Source organism: Lepus europaeus, chromosome 16, assembly GCF_033115175.1.
Source record: "Lepus europaeus isolate LE1 chromosome 16, mLepTim1.pri, whole genome shotgun sequence".
NCBI lineage: Eukaryota > Metazoa > Chordata > Mammalia > Lagomorpha > Leporidae > Lepus > Lepus europaeus.
Genome location: NC_084842.1, coordinates 88,134,651 through 88,153,991, shown reverse-complemented (window position 1 = coordinate 88,153,991; position 19,341 = coordinate 88,134,651). Strand labels below are relative to the sequence as shown.

General features: G+C 65.6%; 2 protein-coding genes across 4 annotated transcripts; one reads left to right on the top strand and one right to left on the bottom strand.

The window, feature by feature from the left end:
- Positions 1 to 570: 570 nt before the first annotated feature.
- LOC133774975 (MORF4 family-associated protein 1) lies at positions 571 to 13,823 on the top strand. 3 transcript variants are annotated; one of them, XM_062213044.1, is made up of 2 exons: positions 571 to 1,176; positions 13,497 to 13,823. In XM_062213044.1, the coding sequence occupies exon 1, from the start codon at positions 801 to 803 to the stop codon at positions 1,164 to 1,166; it is 366 nt and encodes a 121-aa protein (XP_062069028.1). In that variant the 5' UTR covers positions 571 to 800; the 3' UTR covers positions 1,167 to 1,176; positions 13,497 to 13,823. The 3 variants fall into 3 exon arrangements, with proteins under 3 accessions (XP_062069028.1, XP_062069027.1, XP_062069026.1); XM_062213043.1 differs by having other exon boundaries at positions 13,493 to 13,823; XM_062213042.1 differs by lacking the exon at positions 13,497 to 13,823 and adding an exon at positions 1,732 to 2,789.
- Positions 8,835 to 11,851, bottom strand: S100P (S100 calcium binding protein P). The gene is made up of 2 exons (XM_062213045.1): positions 11,529 to 11,851; positions 8,835 to 9,132 (listed from the first exon to the last, which is right to left on the bottom strand). The coding sequence occupies exons 1-2, from the start codon at positions 11,664 to 11,666 to the stop codon at positions 8,983 to 8,985; spliced, it is 288 nt and encodes a 95-aa protein (XP_062069029.1). The 5' UTR covers positions 11,667 to 11,851; the 3' UTR covers positions 8,835 to 8,982.
- Positions 13,824 to 19,341: the final 5,518 nt, after the last annotated feature.

Genomic DNA, 19,341 nt, shown 5'->3' with positions numbered 1-19,341 from the left:
GCCCCGGCACAGCTCTAGGCGGTGTCCCCGCGGCCCCCAGCACAGCTCTCGGCGGTGTCCCCGCGGGCCCAGCACAGCTCTCGGCGGGGTCCCCGCCGGGCTGATTCGTCCTGCGGGGTCGGTGTTCGGTGCAGTGGGCGGGACGGCCTCACGCCACACCGCAGTGTCCGGTCCGCCAGCTCCCTGCTGGGCGCTCCTGGAGGCGCAGGTGCCCCGGGGAAGACAGGGCTCCGGGTCCTGGCTGCAGCCTGGCCCGGCTCCGCCGGTGCGGCCTCGGAGGCGTCGACAGGCGCCCTCTCCGTCCGCTTGGACAGAAGGCGCTGTGAGGCCCGGCCGGCCTTACTCGAAGACGGGGAGGCGCGGTGTTCCCCGAAGAAAACCAAAGCCGAGCCCCCAAGAAGGAAGCGAGCAAACCGCGCGCCCCTCAACACGCAGCAGCGAACAGCGCGGCGCGCTCAGCCGGCGGCCGTGGGGGCATGCGCGCGCGCCCCCGGCTTCTCTACGTGCGCGCGCCCGCTCCGCGATCTGGCCGAGGCTGGCCGTAAAGTGGCCCTGTAGGTCGTGAAAGGGCCGTAAACACGCCCAGGGCCGGCTGACGGCCGCGGGTCCCTGTCGTGGGCGGCGCGGGGCTGTGTGCCTGCGACGCGGTTTCTCCCCCGGCGGTTGGGAAGCGAGGGACCGAGCGTTAGGAGCGAGAAGGGAACTGAGCGGTAACTCGGGGCCGCCACCGACGAGGGCCGCCGTGAGCCCGGCGGTGGCTGCTGGCCGGCCGCCCCCGGAGGCGGGCGCCGCGGCGGACGATGCGGCCCCTGGACGCGGTGGAGCTGGCGGAGCCCGAGCAGGTGGAGGTGCTGGAGCCCGAGGAGGACTTCGAGCAGTTCCTGCTGCCGGTCATCCACGAGATGCGCGACGACATCGCGGCGCTGAGCCGCGAGCGCGGGCGCGCGCCCCCGCGGGACCGCGGCAAGCTGTGGGAGATGGACAATCTGCTCATCCAGATCAAGACGCAGGTGGAGGCGTCGGAGGAGAGCGCCCTGAACCACCTGCCGGGCGCCGGCGGCGCGGCCAGGGCCGACCGGGCCGACGAGAAGGCGCGCGAGGCGGCCAAGATGGCCGAGATGCTGGTGGAGCTGGTGCGGCGGATAGAGCGGAGCGAGTCGTCGTGAGCGCGGCGCGGTGAGGCGGGGCGGGGGCCGGGGTCGGGGGCGGCGAGGGGCAGAGGGGAGTCGAGGGATCAGGTGCGGGGGCGAGGGGGGCCGAGTGCGGGCGGCCAGGGGCCGAGGGGAGCCGGGGGGTCAGGTGCGGGGCGGGGTGGGGATGCGGGGAGCCGGGGCGGGGCGGCGGGGGGCCAGGGGGTCAGGTGCGGGGGAGCGGGGAGCCGGGGGCGAGGGGAGCGCGGGGCGGGGCCGAGGGGAGCCGGGGGCGGGGCGGGGCGGCGCCCCGGCTCTCCCGGGCGCGGTGGAAGCCCCGCGGGAGTGGGTCTGGTGGAATGTCCAAGGCGGGTCTGGCGCCGTGGCCCGGCCAGGCACGGAGGGAGTGGGGAGGAAACCAGAAACCCTGGGCCGGGGGAGGGAGCGAGTGGGAAAGTCAGGCCGGCCCTGGAAGCTCCAGAATGTTCTGGAAGGTGGGGGTGGGGCTGTCTGGAGGGCGGGTAACGTCAGGCTGCGGCTGTCCGGGGTCCTGTCCGGCTGTCCGGGGTCCTGTCCGGACGGTGAGTGTCTCCGATTGCAGGTTCCCAGCGGACGGCCCTGGCCTCGCCGAGGAAGCCGCGCGGCGCCTGCGGTCCATTCTGCCTCTGCTCCCCCCCCCGGGTGACAGCCTCCCCGGTCAGTGGTTGGTGCCCTCGTGAGGGTCCGGGTCGCCAGACGCGTCGTTTTGGAGAAATACCAAGAGAAATGGGGCCCCGTCAAAAGCTGCTTCCGAGCCGATGCTGGACGCTGGGCACGGCCTTGTGTGCTGGAACCGCGTGACCTGACTGCTCTGGGGTGTGGGGCCGCGGGGAGACTCGGGGTCAGGAGGAGGAAGGCCCTGCGCCCTTGGTCCCGCAGGCCGCCGGCGAGAGGGAGACCCTCTGCGTCGTCGGAGGAAGCCGGGGCAGGGGCGTGGACGGCGGCCTCCTGCGTGTTTGCACCGAAGGAGGGGTGGGACGCTGTCGGGACGCTGTCCGCGGCGGTGGGCTCAGACAGCTGGCCGCCTGCGGTGGGCCTCAGGCCCCGGGGAGCCCCGGGCGGCTGGAGGGAGGGACGGTGTTGGCAGCGCGTGGAGCCCTAGCTCACCGGAGCGGTAGGCGCGGCGGAGCCCGGCCTGGGAGGTGTCTGTTCGCCTCGGACACAGAACAGGTTTCTCGTTGAGGTGGTCGGAGCCCTGCGTGTTAATAAAAGAGTCGCGCGTTCTCTCCCGGTGCTCTCATGACCGCCGCTCGGGCTCCTGGAGAGCGGCTTCTGGAGGGTGTGGGGATAAGAGGAGCTGAGCGACAGACGCCCCGCTGTGCACTCCCAGATGCTGGGCCAGGTGGGAGCCGGGAACTCTGTCCTGGTCTGGCGCCTGGGTGCAGGGACCCAGGCACAGCAGCCGGGCAGCGGGGGCTCCGGTGCGGGACCCGGGCAGCTCCAGCGCTGGCCAAGCCGCTGTACCCGAGTTAGGAACCTGAGACCCTCGTGTGGCCCAGGCCCCGCCCCTTGGCGGCGAAGGGGCTGAGCCCCTCAGTGGTGCGGGATGCCCGTCAGCACGGAGCGGGCAGAGGTGTGCGCGGGGGTGCAGGGGACGCCTGTGTGGGGTGTGACCACCGCAGCAGCCGCACGGAGAGGAGGGCTTCCCCGAGCCGCCGCTACCTGGGCCCTGGCGTCTGGCCCAGCCCTCAGAGGAGGGGTGGGGGGTCTGAGGGGGAGGGACCAGAGCCAGCGAAGCGTGGGGAGACGCCATACACACACACCCCACACTCACACACACCCTCCCCCCGCCCCCCCCTACACCCCCCACACCCCACACTCACACCCCCCACACACACTCCCCACACATGCAGTGAGCCCCAGTGTGGGGAGACACCGAGACACACACCCACACACACACTCACATCTCACACACACCCTCCCCCGCCCCCCCCACGCAGTGAGCCCGAGTGTGGGGAGACGCCGACACACACACAGATACCCACACACCCCACACACACTCACACACACACACACACCCCGTCTTCAGAAAGCTCGGGGAACGTTACACAGCCGTGTGAGGTCCTGAGTCTACACCACAACATTCTTGCCTTCTAGTCTGGTTCCTCACCGGTTTTGAAGGTTTCTTTCCTCCCCCTCCCCCCTCCCCCTCCCCCCTTCTCCAAAAGAGGGAGACAGAGATGGTCCAGCCGAAGCCAGGAGCGCAGAACCCCATCCGGGTCTCCACGCGGGGCGGGGCCCCGGCCTGGGCCTCACCTGCTGCCTTCCCAGGGGCAATAGCGGGGCTGGGTCAGAGGTGGGGCCGCCGGCACTGCACAGTCCCCGGTGGGCGGCTGCCGTTGAACTAGCAGCTTCAGCCACTCTGCCACGACGCTGGCCTGGATGTTAATCTTTTAAAAACATTTTTTTTTCCATTTCACTTGAAAAGCCAAGAGACAGCTTGCGTTTCCTGGTTTCTCCCCAAATAACGGCAGCAGCCAGGGCTGGGCGAGGCTGAAGCCAGGATCCTGGCACTCATCGCAGCCTCCCGTGCGTGTCACCTGCCCGAGGACTGGAGCTGTCACCCGCCTCCCAGGGTGTCCACTGGCTGAAGCCGGGTCAGGAGTGGAGCCAGGACTTGGACCAAGCCCTCTGCAGTGGGCTGCAGGCGTCCCAGCTGGGAACCACAGCTCACAAACGCTCTGGAGTGCCCTCGTAGCTGTGGTCCCCAGCACGGCGTTGTTGACGCCCCGGAGGCTTGGTCCCGAAGTCGGAGGTCAGTTAACCGGTTGAGGTGAGGGCGTGGGCTAATGAGTGGCATCTGGGAGGCGGCCGCTGGGAGGTGCTGAGGACGCCGGGCAGCGCTCAGGCTGCCCTGCTTCCTCCGCCTGTGCACCTGCTCCACCATCGTAGCCATCAGCTGCCACCCGGTCCTGGCTGTGAGCCTCCGGCCGAAACCACATAAACCTCCTGAGTCGCCCCTCAGGTGTTCAGGTCACACAGAAATGGCGCCGGCACACCGGGTTCTAGTCCTGGTCAGGGCGCCGGATTCTGTCCCGGTTGCCCCTCTTCCAGTCCAGCTCTCTGCTGTGGCCCGGGAGTGCAGTGGAGGATGGCCCAAGTGCTTGGGCCCTGCACCCCATGGGAGACCGGGAGAAGCACCTGGGTCCTGGCTTCGGATCAGCGCTGTTTCTGCATGGAGATGCCGAATCGAACTCGGAACTCACACACAAGTTAGGAAGCCAGTACAAGGAGCGCTGTTTCTGCAACTGATTTAGAAGTCAGTCTACCCAAGGCCGGCGCCGCGGCTCACTAGGCTAATCCTCCGCCTTGCGGCCCTGCACCCTATGGGAGACCGGGAAAAGCACCTGGCTCCTGCCATCGGATCAGCGCAGTGCGCCGGCCGCAGCGGCCATTGGAGGGTGAACCAACGGCAAGGAAGACCTTTGTCTCTCTCTCTCTCTCACTGTCCACTCCGTCTGTCCAAAAAAAACAAAAAAAGAAATGGACGCTGCCATGGGCGTCCCAGACTGAAGACCCGTCTCTGCTGGACGGAGACCAGAGACCAGACAGCCAGGTGCAGCAGGAGCGCTTTGCTATAGGAACAGCCCTAGGGCTGGTGCTGTGGCGTAGCGGGTAAAGCCATCGCCTGCTAAGCCAGCGTCCCCTGTGGGTGCGGGTTTGAATCCTGGTTGCTCCTCTTCCCATCCAGCTCTCTGCTGTGGCCTGGGAAAGTGGAAGATGGTCCAAGCGCTTGGGCCCCTGCACTCACATGGGAGACCCGGAAGAAGCTCCTGGCTCCTGGCTTTGGTCTAGCCCAGCCCTGGCCATGGTGGACATTTGGGGAGTGAACCAGGGGCTGGAATCTCCCCCACCACACACACACCCAGAGTGTTTCTGGGTAGACTGACTTTTTTTTTTTTTTTTTTTTTTTTGACAGGCAGAGTGGATAGTGAGAGAGAGACAGAGAGAAAGGTCTTCCTTTGCCATTGGTTCACCCTCCAATGGCCACCACGGCTGGCACACCGCGCTGATCCGATGGCAGGAGCCAGGTGCTTTTCCCGGTCTCCCATAGGGTGCAGGGCCGCAAGGCGGAGGATTAGCCTAGTTCGATTCGGCATCTCCATGCTGAGCGGCCAGCGGGGCGGGCTCTCACTGCCTGCTGGGGGCGGGCTGAGCCCTGGGAGCCGTTTGCAGGGCAGCGGCAGGTGGCTGGGAGAGCCTCCGCCTCGGCTGACTGCCGCCCTGGCTGGGAAGCCTCAGGCAGAGCCGGTGGGGTCAGCCGGGAGCCGGCCGCCACTGCTTCGGCTCCACATGATGGACTCGGCTGGGAATTCTGTTGAGGAATTTTGGGGGCTGGCACTGTGGCATAGTGGGCTAAGTCTGCGGTGCCGGCATCCCATATGGGCTCTGGTTCGAGTTCCAGCTGCTCCCCTTCCAGGCCAGCTCCCTGCCAGCGGCCTGGTAAAGCAGTGGAGGACGGCCCACGTGCTTGGGCCCCTGCTCCCACATGGGAGACCTGGAGGAAGCTCCTGGCTCCTGGCTTCAGCCTGGCCCAGCCCTGGCTGTTGGGGAGTGAGCCATCGGATGGGGAAGACCTTTCTCCCTCTCTACCTCTGACTTACAAACAAACCACTAGATCTCTAGAAGAACAAAGAAGGAAGGGGACTGTGTCAGAAGTGGCCTTTGGCAGATGCACGGGTAAGCATGTGTGCACACGTGTGGGTGGAATATTACTCAGCCTGGAAAAGGGAGGCCATGCCGAGACAGCTCCGACGTGGAAGAGGCCACACGTGTCGTACACAACGGCCAGTGGCAAAAGGACAGGTAGGTGTGATTCTGCGCGTGTGGGGCACCTAGGGGAGGAACAAAAGGCAGGCTGGGGAGGGGCGGGGAGTCGCTGTCAGACGTGCAGACCTGCGGTTATAGAGGTGGACGGAGGGCGATGCGGATAAACCCCGCACCGCTGAACCGCACACGTGGAAACGGGCGTGTTCTATGGTGTGAGTGTGTACCGCGAGAGTTCCCACCGGATCTAAAAGACCCAGAGTCTGTTTGTGAGTGACAGCTTAAGTAATGCATGGAGATGCTGGTTGTAGCGTACGTCATCTCTGACAATGAGCAGGTGCCGGCCCCCCACCCCGTCCCACCGAGCTCCTGTGCCCTGTTGAAGAGGCTGTTGGGGGCGGGGCGGGGCTGGTGTTGCGGCACAGCAGATGAGGCTGCTGCCTGGGTGCCGGCCCCCACATCAGAGCACCAGTTTGAGTCCCGGCTGCTCCACTTCCGATCGAGCTCTGCTGTGGCCTGGGACAGCAGCGGGAGATGACCAAGTGCTTGGGCTCCTGCACCCACCTGGGACACGTGGGTGGAGTCCCAGGCTCCTGGCTTCAAACTGCTCGCTGCAGCCATCTGGGGAGTGGACCAGCAGATGGAAGATCCTCTCTCCCATTCTTCCAAATATATAAAGACACATAATAATATATATAATATATAATGGTATATATATTACTTGAAAGAGTGACACAGAGACAGAGAGGTCTTCCATCCACTGGTTCACTTCCTAAATGGCCGCATCGGCTGGAGCTGGGCTGATCAGGAGCCAGGAGCTTCCTCCAGGTCTCCCACGTGGGTGCAGGAGCCCAAGGACTTGGGCCACAGCAGAGCTGGATCGGAAGTGGAGCAGCCGGGACTTGAACTCACACCCATATGGGATGTGCTGGTGCTGCAGGCTGGGGCTTTACCCCACTGCGCCACAGTGCCGGCCCCTCAAGTTTTTAAAAGTCTTTTCAAAACACACTGTCTGGAAAGGGCTGTCATTCACGAGGCCCGGCGTGCCTGGTGTTCCCCGGGAAGGGTGACTCCAGGGGTGTGTGTGGACTGCTCGCCGGAGGTTCGTGGTGTGCTGCTGTGTCCCACTCTGAGGACCCTGACCGTAAACAGGACGCTGGGGGACCATGGGGGGTGGGGGCTGGCGTGTCGGAGCCAGGGAAAGCAGATTCCCCTGGGCGATGGCAGCCGCTCTCGCCGCAAACACATCCCAGAGCAGGCGCTCTTCCCACGGGTGAAGGCAGTGACAAGGGCTGGCCCTGGGTCTTCCTGAGCGGGAGAAGCCCACCGCCACGGCAGGCTGTGGTCGTCTGGCTTCTGAGGGGGCGATTCTCAAGAGACGCCTCTCCTTTGTCTGCAAAGGGGCCGTGTCTGGCACAGCAGGTCCTGTCCCCGCTGCTCCTCTTCTGATCCAGCTCCCTGCTCATCCACCTGGGAAAGCAGCAGTGGTGGCCCACGTGCTTGGTCCCTGTGCCCACGTGGAAGACCCGGATGAAGCTCCTGACTCCTGGCTTCGGCCTGGTCCTGCCCTGGCTATTGCGGCCATCTGGGGAGTAAACTAGTGGATGGATGGAAGCTCCCTCCCTCCCTCCCTCCCTCCGTGTAACTCTAACTCAATCTTTGAAAAAAGAGTGTGGGAGACGGCAGCCCCCCATCCTGCTGGGATTCTGGTCCCCGGCTCTGTGACACGTGCCCACCTCCAGGCCAGGTGCTTGTGCCCAGCCCGGGCGAGGCCAGGGAGTGAGCGCGCGAGCCGGTGTTTGCCGCAGCTCCCAGGGGCTCTGCCTCCTCAACAAGGAACAAAAGAGGGGCTCCCCTCTGCCCCCCTCCAGCACAGCGCCCCTCTGGGCCTCCCCCACCCCAGCACTTCCAGCCTGGGGACCTGCTCCCCTCTGCCCCACCCCCCTGCCTCCATGCCCCTTCACTTCAGCCTGGGGACCTACTGCCCTCCCCCACAGCACAGCGCCCCTCTGGGCCTCCCCCACCCCAGCACTTCCAGCCTGGGGACCTGCTCCCCTCTGCCCCACCCCCCTGCCTCCATGCCCCTTCACTTCAGCCTGGGGACCTACTGCCCTCCCCCACAGCACAGCGCCCCTCTGGGCCTCCCCCACCCCAGCACTTCCAGCCTGGGGACCTGCTCCCCTCTGCCCCACCCTCCTGCCTCCATGCCCCTTCACTTCAGCCTGGGGACCTACTGCCCTCCCCCACAGCACAGCGCCCCTCTGGGCCTCCCCCACCCCAGCACTTCCAGCCTGGGGACCTGCTCCCCTCTGCCCCACCCCATCCCTGCCCCCATGCCCCTTCACTTCAGCCTGGGGACCTGCTCCCCTCCCACCCAGCACAGCGTCCCTCTGGGCCCCCCATCCCGGCACTTCACTTCAGCCTGGGGACCTGCTGCCCTCCCACCCAGCACAGCGCCCCCTCTGGCCACCTCCCAGTTCACCGCCCTGGGGGGAAGCTGTCCTCCTCCAGACGCTGGGCATTCAGGCAGCAACACCCCACGACCAAATCCTGCCGCCAGCCTGGTGCCTGGGGCTAGGGCTGCTCCCGGAGAGAGCCGCAGGGGCACCAGCCCCTCTCATGGCTGCTCTCCGCTCAACATATGACCGTTTCATGGTCCTTGGGGCAACGGTGTCGTTCAAAACTGGAAAAAGCAGGTGGGAGAGACGGCGACACCGTGTGCACGGCTGACGGACAGACGGACGGTGCTGTCCCTGAGCCGCCTTGGGGCCACTCCGATGGCCGTGGGCTGGTGCAGGCGGGCGCCCAGGACACGAGTCCTGGCTGGCACCGTCATCTCTCCTCCCAGTGGGCTGGCACTGAGTAACTCCGGGACACGTGTAAGTGTTAAGTGATTAATTTATTTCATGAAGGGGGGGGCACTGAGGTTCCCAGGGCGGACTGGAGGATCACGACCCGAGCGTGCGTTACTCGGGCAGAGCAGCAGGTGCAACCGGGCAGCAGTCGCCAGCACACGCTGAGAGCCAGGACCCGCAGCTGCGGGCCATCATTTGGGCCCTGCCTGCACAAAGTACTTGTGACAGGCAGACGTGAGCGCAGCCACGAACACCACGAACTCGCTGAAGTCCACCTCGGCGTCCCCGTTGGCGTCCAGGTCCCTGAGCAGCTTGTCCACCACATCCTTGTCCTTCCCGCTCTGGAAGAGAGGAGGGGCCGGCGATGCCGCTGGCAGCGGGCAGGCACCGCCTCGGGGCCGGGGGCCAGGAGAAGCGGTGCCCACCCGCTCTGAGCTGAGAGGCCGCGAGCCGGCCTGTGCCCTTGTTCGCCAGAGCGCGACTGCTGTGCACAGAAGGGGACCCTCGGGTTTCTGACGCGCTCTGCATGGTTCCCGGGAAGCGGGGCGGCTCCGCGCTCTGCACGGCTGACTCCGGGGTGTGCGCTTGTGCCTGCAAACCCGTGATCCCCACAGCCACCAGGGAGGAGGACGCGCGGGACCTGTCCCAGGTCACACGGGGAGAAGGGGACAGTGGGGTCGCGGCCCGGGGGAGGGGAGCACCCGGGTCTGGTTCCGTGACAAGTGAACAAGTGCGCCATCCCTGCAAGGGACCAGGTGCGCAGCAGCAGCGGCAGGGGGCGCCGCGGAGCTCCGCCGGCACCGGTCACAGCTGAACCCGGCAGAGGCCCAGCGTCTGCCCGACCCAGCCGGGGCACGAAGGGCAGGCGGAGGCGGTAGCAGTGTGCCGCCCCCACCCCGTCCCGACGCCTCGTGGCTCTCAGCAGGGCTGTCCGGGACGTTCCTGGAGCTCAGTCCCCGCGCCTCTGTGCAGCTCCGCCTCTGCTGGCGCCGCTGGGCTGGACGCGGGGAGCAGGGCCCCCAGGCCGTGAGCGCCCCTGGGCTGGACGCGGGGAACAGGGCCCCCAGGCCGTGAGCGCCGCTGGGCTGCGCGCCGGGAACAGGGCCCCCAGGCCATGAGCGCCGCTGGGCTGCGCGCCGGGAACAGGGCCCCCAAGCCGTGAGCGCCGCTGGGCTGGACGCGGGGAACAGGCTCCCCAGGCCGTGAGCGCCCCTGGGCTGGACGCGGGCAGCAGGGCCCCAGGACTGAGCGCCCCTGGGCTGGACGCGGGGAGCAGGGCCCCCAGGCCGTGAGCGCCGCTGGGCTGGACGCGGGGAGCAGGGCCCCCAGGCCGTGAGCGCCGCTGGGCTGGACGCGGGGAACAGGCTCCCCAGGCCGTGAGCGCCCCTGGGCTGGACGCGGGCAGCAGGGCCCCAGGCCGTGAGCGCCCCTGGGCTGGACGCGGGGAACAGGGCCCCAGGACTGAGCGCGCAGCTTCCCGAAGGCGGAGCCGTGGCCTACTCTAGGCTCCCCAGGGGGTCCCGGTGCAAACCAAGTTTGAGAATTCCCTGGTTTTGCCGCCGTGCTCAAAGCGTGCCCCCCCAACCCGCAGTTACCCCTCCCCCAGCCCCAATGTTTTGGATCAAAATCCCGGAGGGGAGGGGTAGGCATCCCACAGGGGAGAACCTGGCGGCGGTACCTGACAGCTCCCGACTCCACCTGGATTAAGTTCCCGGCTCCCGGCTTTAGCCCAGCCCAGCCCTAGCCATTGTGGGCATTTGGGGCATGCTCTCCCTTGCTCTGCCTCTCGACCTGCCTCTGCCTGCCTCCCTCTCCCCCCCCCCCCGCCTCTCCCTCTGCCTCCCCCTACCCCTCTCCCCCCCCCCCCTCTCTCATACAGGTCCTCACACTTGGTTTCTTATCCGCCCCATGCACAAGTCCCCGCCCAGGGTGAGTGTGTGCATGTTTGCCCAGAACAGAGACAATGCCGTAAGAGCCCGAGGTCACAAGCTAGGTCACAAATCCAGGCATCAGCATCGGGACCCTTGGGTGGCAGAGTCCGATGGGGCTGGGGGGGCAGGAAATGGGGAGCTGGGGAGGAAGACGGGAGGGGAGGGCCCGCACTGCTGCGACCTGCACATCCCATGTGGGCGCTGGTTCAAGTCCCAGCTACTCCACTTCCCCTCCAGCTCCCCCCTGCTCGTGTGCCTGGGAAAGCAGCAGCAGATGTCCTAAGTCCTTAGGCCCCTGCACCTGCATGGGAGACCCCCAGTTCCTGGCTCCTGGCTTTGGCCTGGCCCAGCTCCTGCCCTTGCAGCCATCTGGGGAGTGAACCAACAAAGATTTCTGCCTTTCAAATAAATAAATGAGATGGGGGGGGGGGAGGGGGAGGATAGAATGGGGAGGCCAAGGAGGGCGGGGTCTCTGCTTGCACAGGACACTGGTCCCTCCAGGCCCTCCCTCAGCCTGCACCGAGCTACATGGCGCCTGGGTGTGGCAGGGCCAGGGATGGCCGCGGTCAGCAGCCCCGCAGAGAGGCAGCCGGCAGGGATGGCCCTGGCTTCCACCCTGCTCCCAGCCCCACTGCCCTCGTGTGGCGTCCCTGTCCCTCTCCCTCCAGGCACACCGGGGGGAGGGGCTTAACACCAAAGATCCACCTGAGTACCCCACTCCGGCCACCTTCCAGGATCCCACCCCCCTGCTCCCAAGCCCCCCAGCCCCTGCGGGGTTTGGCTCCGCCCCTGGGGCCACGCCTCACCTGCAGGAAGCCAGGGAGTTCCTTCTCCATCAGCACCCTGAGCTCCCCCTTGGTGAGGCTCTGCGGGTCGCCCTCGCCGCCCGCGTACCGGGCAAAGACGTCGATGATCATGCCCATGGCTGTCTCCAGCTCTGTCATGGTGCTGGGCTCCGGCCTCCTGAGGCTGTGGCTGCGGCGGGAGCCGGTGCTCCGGTGCTTTTTCAGGCCGGCTCCTGCTGACACAAGGGGTGGGGAGAGTCAACAGGCCCTGCCCCTCCCCACTGGGCAACCTCAGATGGTGACTTCCTGTCTGGAACCTCCCCCAGCGCCCCGTGCGCTCCAGGGGTGAGCTCCCCAGGTGGGGCTGCTGGGCGGTGGGAGCCGGGTGTTTGCGGAGTGGGTAGTGACCGAGTGCACCTGCCCTCACCCACACAGGTGCTTCCACCAGTGGAAGGCGAGAGGTGGTAAGGGCAAAGTGATGGAGGCCACGGGACCAGACCTCACCAAGAGTGAGAGGGTTTATTTATTTTTTCATTTATTTATTTTTATTTTTGACAGGCAGAGTGGATAGTGAGAGAGAGAGAGAGACAGAAAGGTCTTCCTTTTACCATTGGTTCACCCTCCAATGGCCGCTGCGGCCGGCGCACCGTGCTGATCCGAAGGCAGGAGCCAGGTGCTTCTCCTGGTCTCCCATGGGGTGCAGGGCTCAAGCACTTGGGCCATCCTCCACTGCACTCCCTGGCCACAGCAGAGAGCTGGCCTGGACGAGGGGCAACCGGGACAGAATCCGGCGCCCCGACCGGGACTAGAACCCGGTGTGCCGGCGCCGCAAGGCGGAGGATCAGCCTGTTGAGCCGCGGCGCCGGCCCGTGGGAGGGTTTATTAGAGGCACAGCTGCAGGGCTGTCTCAGAGCCGTGCTCCCGACAGCCGGGGGACGGGCTCGCGGGCTGGAGGTTCCTGGGGAAGGTCACAGCGCACATCCTTGCGAGCCCTGTTATTCCAGCCTTCTGTTTAATGATAAGGGTCTAGTTTAATGTGCAGTTTCTGCTCCGGCCACTTCCTGCTGGGTGGGGGGGCTCGACGGGAGGGATGAGCTGGTGGGGGGAGCAGGGGTGTCCAAGGGAGGGGGTGGCTGTGCCGACGGGAGGGCTGGGCTGGAGCAGTCAGCAGCTGCGGCTGGGGTCCTCTGATGGTCCTGGTGAGGCCCTGCGGGCAGCGGGTCAGGCAGGGAACAAGAGTGACACGGGTGGGTGTTGCCGGTCCATTCTCAGAAGGAGCCACGAGCCCATCCTGCCTCTGCGCCACTCGATCCTGACAGCTCCCGATGTGCGGATGTCCCCGGGAGATGCCTCTGCACCTTTGTGGGCTGTCTAGACCCGCGGTCAGGGGCTGGCTCTGGCCGAGGCCTGGCGGGCGGCAGGCCCCGGGGGGGAGGCGGCCCGCGGGTGCTGCCGTGTCGCGTCTCGGCCCACACTCTTCAAGATCTGCTTCACCTTGCGAAGCTCTCGCTGTCTGTTGGCGTCCTGGTGGCCTCCGCCGTCAGAGTAGCCATAGTGAGTGGTGGGCGTCAGGCAAGCCACCGCGCCGCGCCGCGCGCCCAGGCACCCCCGCGGGGACCTGTGTGTGGCCAGGATGGTGACCTCGATGGCCCGCTGGCCTGCGAAGGAGCAGCGCTTTTGGGGCTTTCTGGTGTCGTAGCAGGCGGCAGGAAGGTAGGTGTAGCGGGAGGTGCAGGAGCAGGGAGGCGGGCTGTGCGGGGCGGAGAGAGGAAGCAAGCCCGCGAGGAAGAGGAGGCCGAGAGCCGGGCTCCACATCGTGCGAGGATCGCGGCTGGCCAGCAGATGGCGCCACCGGCGGAGACGTCTCGGGCTGGGGGAGCCGAACCCCGGGGGCAGTGGGGGTGTCAACTCGGCCACCAGGTGGGGGTTCGAGACCTGTGGGCGAGAATTTTTTTCTAATTTATTTTTATTTTATTTTTTGACAGGCAGAGTGGACAGTGAGAGAGAGGGAGAGACAGAAAGGTCTTCCTTTGCCGTTGGTTCACCCTCCAATGGCCGCCGCAGCCGGCATGTTGTGGCCGGCGCACCGCGCTAATCCGAAGGCAGGAGCCAGGTGCTTCTCCTGGTCTCCCATGGGGTGCAGGGCCCAAGCACTTGGGCCATCCTCCACTGCACTCCCTGGCCACAGCAGAGAGCTGGCCTGGAAGAGGGGCAACCGGGACAGAATCCGGTGCCCCGGCTGGGACTAGAACCCGGGGTGCCGGCGCCACTAGGCGGAGGATTAGCCTATTGAGCTGCGGCGCCGGCCTGTAACTCTTTCAAATTAAATAAACCTTTAAAAAATAAATTAAAGTGGACTGTGGGAGTAAGTTGGTCGGCCTGAAAACGCAGGCGGGCGGCCTCCTAGTGTCCCCCCTGCCACACACACACACCCGGGCGCAGGCAGAGACAGGCGGGCGGCCTCCTAGTGTCCCCCCTCACACACACACACACACACGGGCGCAGGCAGAGACAGGCGGGCGGCCTCCTAGTGTCCCCCCCGCCACACACACACACACACACATGGGCGCAGGCAGAGACAGGCGGGCGGACTCCTAGTGTCCCCCCCCACACACACATGGGCGCAGGCAGAGACAGGCGGGCGGCCTCCTAGTGTCCCCCCACACACACACACCTGGGCGCAGGCAGAGACAGGCGGGTGGCCTCCTAGTGTCCCCCCTCACACACACCTGGGCGCAGGCAGAGACAGGCGGGCGGCCTCCTAGTGTCCCCCCCACACACCGGGCCCACCGACCACGACCATGGTGGTAGCTTCGGGACCCACTGGACAGAAGGCCCCACCACCGAAGGGGAACAGAAAGTCCCTACCAAAATCCCCGCGCGCCCAGAGGCCAACCAATGAGGACTGAACGCGCCTCAACCCTTAACCCCCACGCCCTGTGTCTGTAAAAGGAGCCCTCACCTTCTGAGCCCAACTTCCCGGCCCCGCTCTGTGGGGACCAGCGAACCTCGCCCAGGAGCGGCAGCCCAGTCAAAGCCTGTGAATGGACCTATTTGGCTGGGAAAGTTTGTAACGCGCCGGACACCTTGCACATTGGAAGCGCGGTCCTACGTCTCGAAGGCTGCAGCTGAACCCCACCCCGGCTGTGCCGGCTAAGGTGACGCTGTTGAGCCTCTCAATACTGTCAGAAGCGGGCGATTGCTGCTCAGTTCTCAGGAAATTGAGGCCGGCCAGCGGGGCTGGGGTCTGTGGGCCCGGCAGACGCAGGGGGGATGGTCCAGCACAAGCAGGTGTCCGCAGACGGACCGGCGCCTCCACCGGGGCAGCTTCTGTGCTTGCCCGGTGACTTGCGGCTTTAAATCTCACCCCAGGGTGGGGGCAATCTTGCACCCAGAGCCGGCGGGGAGGGGGCTGAGCCCCTAAGGAGACAGACAGTCTCCAGGAGACCCCCAGTGCCTCCATGAGCCCCAAGCCAATCAACATACGTATGTGAAACCCCTGTCCAATGGGCGCCCCCACAGAATGACCCAGTGAACGGACAGCCATGCCTTAAATCCCGGGCACTTCCTCAAAGCCAGTGTCCCGCCGCCAACCAAGTAAAAGTTCCTGCCTCCATGCACATTGTCTCCTGGCTTTTTATTTCTAAAAGAGCCCTGCCCTGCCCTGCGTGACTCCAGCTGAGCCGGCCGCTGTGAACAAACCGCTCTGCATCTCCCACCCAGCCAAGGGAGCTTTCCCAGCCCAGGTTTCTGTAACAGTATTGGGCATGGGGGACAACGTGGGAACAAGACCCCGGGCGCCTTCCCCCAGGCTGGGTGGAGATCTGGAGTGGAGAAGGCCTGCAGCGACTCCCTGGGGCTTACCAGAATCAGCAACTGGAGAGGCCTTGGGAGGCGAGGCAGACGGTCATCCCGTCCCTGGCTGCCTTCCCAGGGGACGGCCCCTTGCGCTGCCGGCCTGAGAGTGCCCACGGCGGTCACTGTTAGGAAAAAGGCCGCGATCTACACCCTGACACCATCCTAGGCTCTAGCCCCCCCCCCCCCACTGGTGTCGGCTCCACCCCCATCCTAACAGGGTGTGCCGCTCCTACTTCCCTGCCTGCCCTCGGCAAAGTTTTAAAAGGACCCGATCCTGAACACGCGGTGCTTCTCTCTCGCTCCCCTCTCTCCTCTCCTTCCTTCTCCCCCTCCCTCTCCCTCTCCCTCTCCCTCTGCTCCTCTCTGCTCTCTCTTCTCTCCTCTTCGCTAGCTCCTCTCCTCCCTCTATTTCCTTCCTCGCTGCTTCCCTCCGATCTGCTGGGTTTTCCCAATAAATCCTTTCCCCTACTCTGGTGTTTGGTGTGTTTTGTGACGGAGCGTGCAGGGTGAGGAGGAAGGGCAGCCTCCTCCGTGTCCAGGTCAAGGGGGGCTCGGGGACGGGGTGCGAGTCACGGCAGGGCCTGCCAGGGGCCCTGGCCAGAAGTGTTGGGTGGGTGCGGCACGAGCTGCCAAGACAGGCTGGACGCCGGGGATTTCAGGCCACGTGCCCATGCGGTGGCCGTAGTCACCAAGACCTCACAGAACGTGGAGGTTCCCGGGCCGCTGTGATTGGTCCCCAAGTTTGTACTGGGGCCGAGCCCTGAGGTTTGATGCGTCCTGGGGGTGAAGGGAGCGGAGGAGACCCTGCAGGGCGGTCGTAGAAAGGGGTCACCCAGGCAAAGAGGTCACCGCAGAGGAGCGCCAGTCCCACAGGGGCAGCGCGCCGAGAGACGCCTCTCACTGCCGGTGCGGGGCCAGGAGCGCCGTCGCCAGGCCCATGGCCAGCGTCCAGTGTCCAGCGTCCGAGCTATGCTCAAAGCCATTGAGAGCAGCCAAGGAGGAGAGCGCGAGGGACGGTGGGAGAGGAGGAAGCGGGAGCAGAGACAGAGTGAGATCCCCCCAGGCGGCTCCCAACCGAAGGGAATGACACCCAGAGAGGAGTCCCCCAGTGTCCCCGCCGATCAGAGCGGGCCCAGGTCCACGGATCTGGAGGAGGCCGGACTTACCGCTTAGGACAGGAAGAGAGGAGGTGGTTGGAACGGAGAGCGAGCCCAGGCAGGGCTGGGGAAGCACCCCGGGGCCCCAGGAGAGCCGGCAGCGCACGTGGCCCCTGGCTCAAGCCGTTAGGTGGCTGCAGTGTGGTTCCGTTCCGTGAGGAAGGGGGCGGGGCCGGACGCAGCGCCCCTCCCCCGCTTCGGTGGCAGATGTGAGGATAAAGTGACCGAGGCACCGCTGGGGGGCTGTCTCGGAGGAGGGCTGGGGTTTTATAGGGAACTTGGATCAAGAGAGGTGGGCGGTGGGCGATGGGCTGGAGCCGCGGACTGGGGCAGGTGGGCTGTGGGCTGGAGCAGCCGGAGACCCGGTGAGGCAGGGTGTTTGGCACATGGGGAGTTCCGCAGGGCAGCAGTGGGAAGAGAGAGGTCCAGGATGTTCCCCAGACCGGCCTGGTCTGTGGCCAGGGCAGCCGTGGGACCCGCGCCCTGTGGGGGAGCTGGCTCAGACCCGCGCGGATCCAGGATTCTCCCTGTAGGCACACTTCCTTGTGAGCCCTGTGAGAGGAGAGGTGGGAGCCCACACGGCGAGGCCCTGCTGCCCAGTCACCCCGCCACGCCCAGGGGCCAGCTGTGGGCACCGCGGTCCCCCGCGCCCCTGCCCCACTGCGCTCTTCCGGAACTCAGGCCTCCAGGTGAGCTCCCTGAACTGCCTAGGAGGCCGGGCAGCCTAACACAGCACAGCCGCCCGGCCCCGGGACAGGACACCCTGCCTCTGGCCAGGGTTCCCCGAGCTGGAGGCCCAGCGTGGCCTGCTGGGGAAAGGGCCACACTGGGCAGCCCCTGCTGGGCGGGGCACTGCTGGCCACCGTTCCAGCCAGCTCCCGGGCAGCCCAGGCATGGGGGAGGGTCACACAAATGTTAAGGGGGGGGGCAGCCCTGCTGGAGGGACACAGCCCGCCAACTCCGGAGTGGGGGCTGGGCTGCACTTCCCAGGGAGCCGCTGTGCTAGCACCCGTGTCCAGAGCCAGTTTCTCTGACACTAAGAGCGGTCGCCCCCTCTGGCACAGCTGCCCCCCGCACCCCCCCCCCCCCCAGGGGCTGTTCCTGGCAGGTGCCTGATGCATCCACTTGTCGGCTAAAACGGAATTTTACAAAACCCAGTGACAGTCACGCATGAGCTTCATTGAAAATGAGAGGCTGGCGGGCGCCGTGGCTCAACAGGCTAATCCTCCACCTGTGGCGCCGGCACACCAGGTTCTAGTCCCGGTGGGGGCGCTGGATTCTGTCCTGGTTGCCCCTCTTCCAGGCCAGCTCTCTGCTGTGGCCCGGGAAGGCAATGGAGGATGGCTCAAGTGCTTGGGCCCTGCACCCCATGGGAGACCAGGAGAAGCACCTGGCGCCTGCCTTCGGATCAGCGAGATGCGCTGGCCGCGGTGGCCATTGGAGGGTGAACCAACGGCAAAGGAAGACCTTTCTGTCTCTCTCTCTCTCACTGTCCACTCTGCCTGTCAAAAAAAAAAAAAAAAGTCATTAAATATCATTAAATAAATAAGTAAAAATATTTTAAAAAAAGAAAATGAGAGGCAAGGTACCGATGGGGACTGGCCACCGCTCGGGACCGATGCTCCCCACCAGAGTGCGCGCCCAGCAGCGGGTCACACAGCTTTTTAGTACTCTGTCCACTGGGGCTCACAGTTTCACACCGGACCCCTCGTGTGCAGTGAACAATAAAAGGAAAACCAGACACGGTTGTAAGGTAACAGTTAACAACACACCCAGTAACAGATCCAAGCTATGGCTGTAGGGTGACAGTGAGGACACATTTCTGTCAACCTAGGCCTGGGGATCTGGGCCCACAGCGTTTCACGAGACCCACCCTTGCCGTTAGCGAGCAGAGCTGGTACGAACAGAAGCCAGGGATCCACAATTAGCTTTTGGCCACACTCGCTCCGTTTTGATTCCGATTTTACAGCGCCCTTGCCTTAAACAAAACAAGACGCTTATCAGAGGCATTTTGTCCACTGTGTCGTGAGAGGCCACATGGCCCCCCAGTCTCCTGGCAATGTGGTCGCGTGCCTGCGGGCGGGGCCTAGCGACCTCTCCCAGAGACCGCCCCCTTCCTTGGCTGGGCTCGCTCTGCACGAGGCATCAGGAATGCTCTGATATGGTAGAGCCATCTCCTCCCCAAAGGAGACTGAAACCCTTCCCGTCCCAACTAGTGCGGGGTCACCTGTCGCCCCTGCCCGGCAGGGGCGAGGCGGATCCCAGGGCACATGCAGCAGGTGGCCCAGGGAGCCAGGGGCTGGCTGACCTGGGGAGCCCACGCCCTCCTATCCTTAGCCCCAATGCTCTGGTCTGAGCTCCCCACAGCCACCTACCAAAGTGGCTGCAGCCCAGACCACAGGCACGGCGGCTGGGAGCCGAGCAGGCAGCCCTTCACCCCAGCAGGGCCTCCCGCCCGCCACCGTGCGCGCCAGACTCCCCTGCCCGCTGGCACTGTCTGTGGCCCAGCCTCACCCGCCTGGAGGCCAGGTGAACTGCAGTGGAAAGGTTCCCTCGAATTAACCGGGGCACAGGGGGCCTGGCCGGCAAGGGCAGGCGTCCCTTCCTGCTTCTGCCGAGGCCACCGTGGTGCCAGGGGGCGGGCGGGCAGGAGACGCGCCCCAGGGAGGGTCAGATTTCTCCAGAAAACCACAAGGTGCTGGGTGCGGAGCAGGCCCGGCCCGGCCTGCAGGGCTGACCTCACGGTGACCCGTGTGCAGCAGGGACGTCTCCGCCCTCTGTGGTCACCCGTGCCAGGCTGTGAGGAGCCCGGGCTGTGC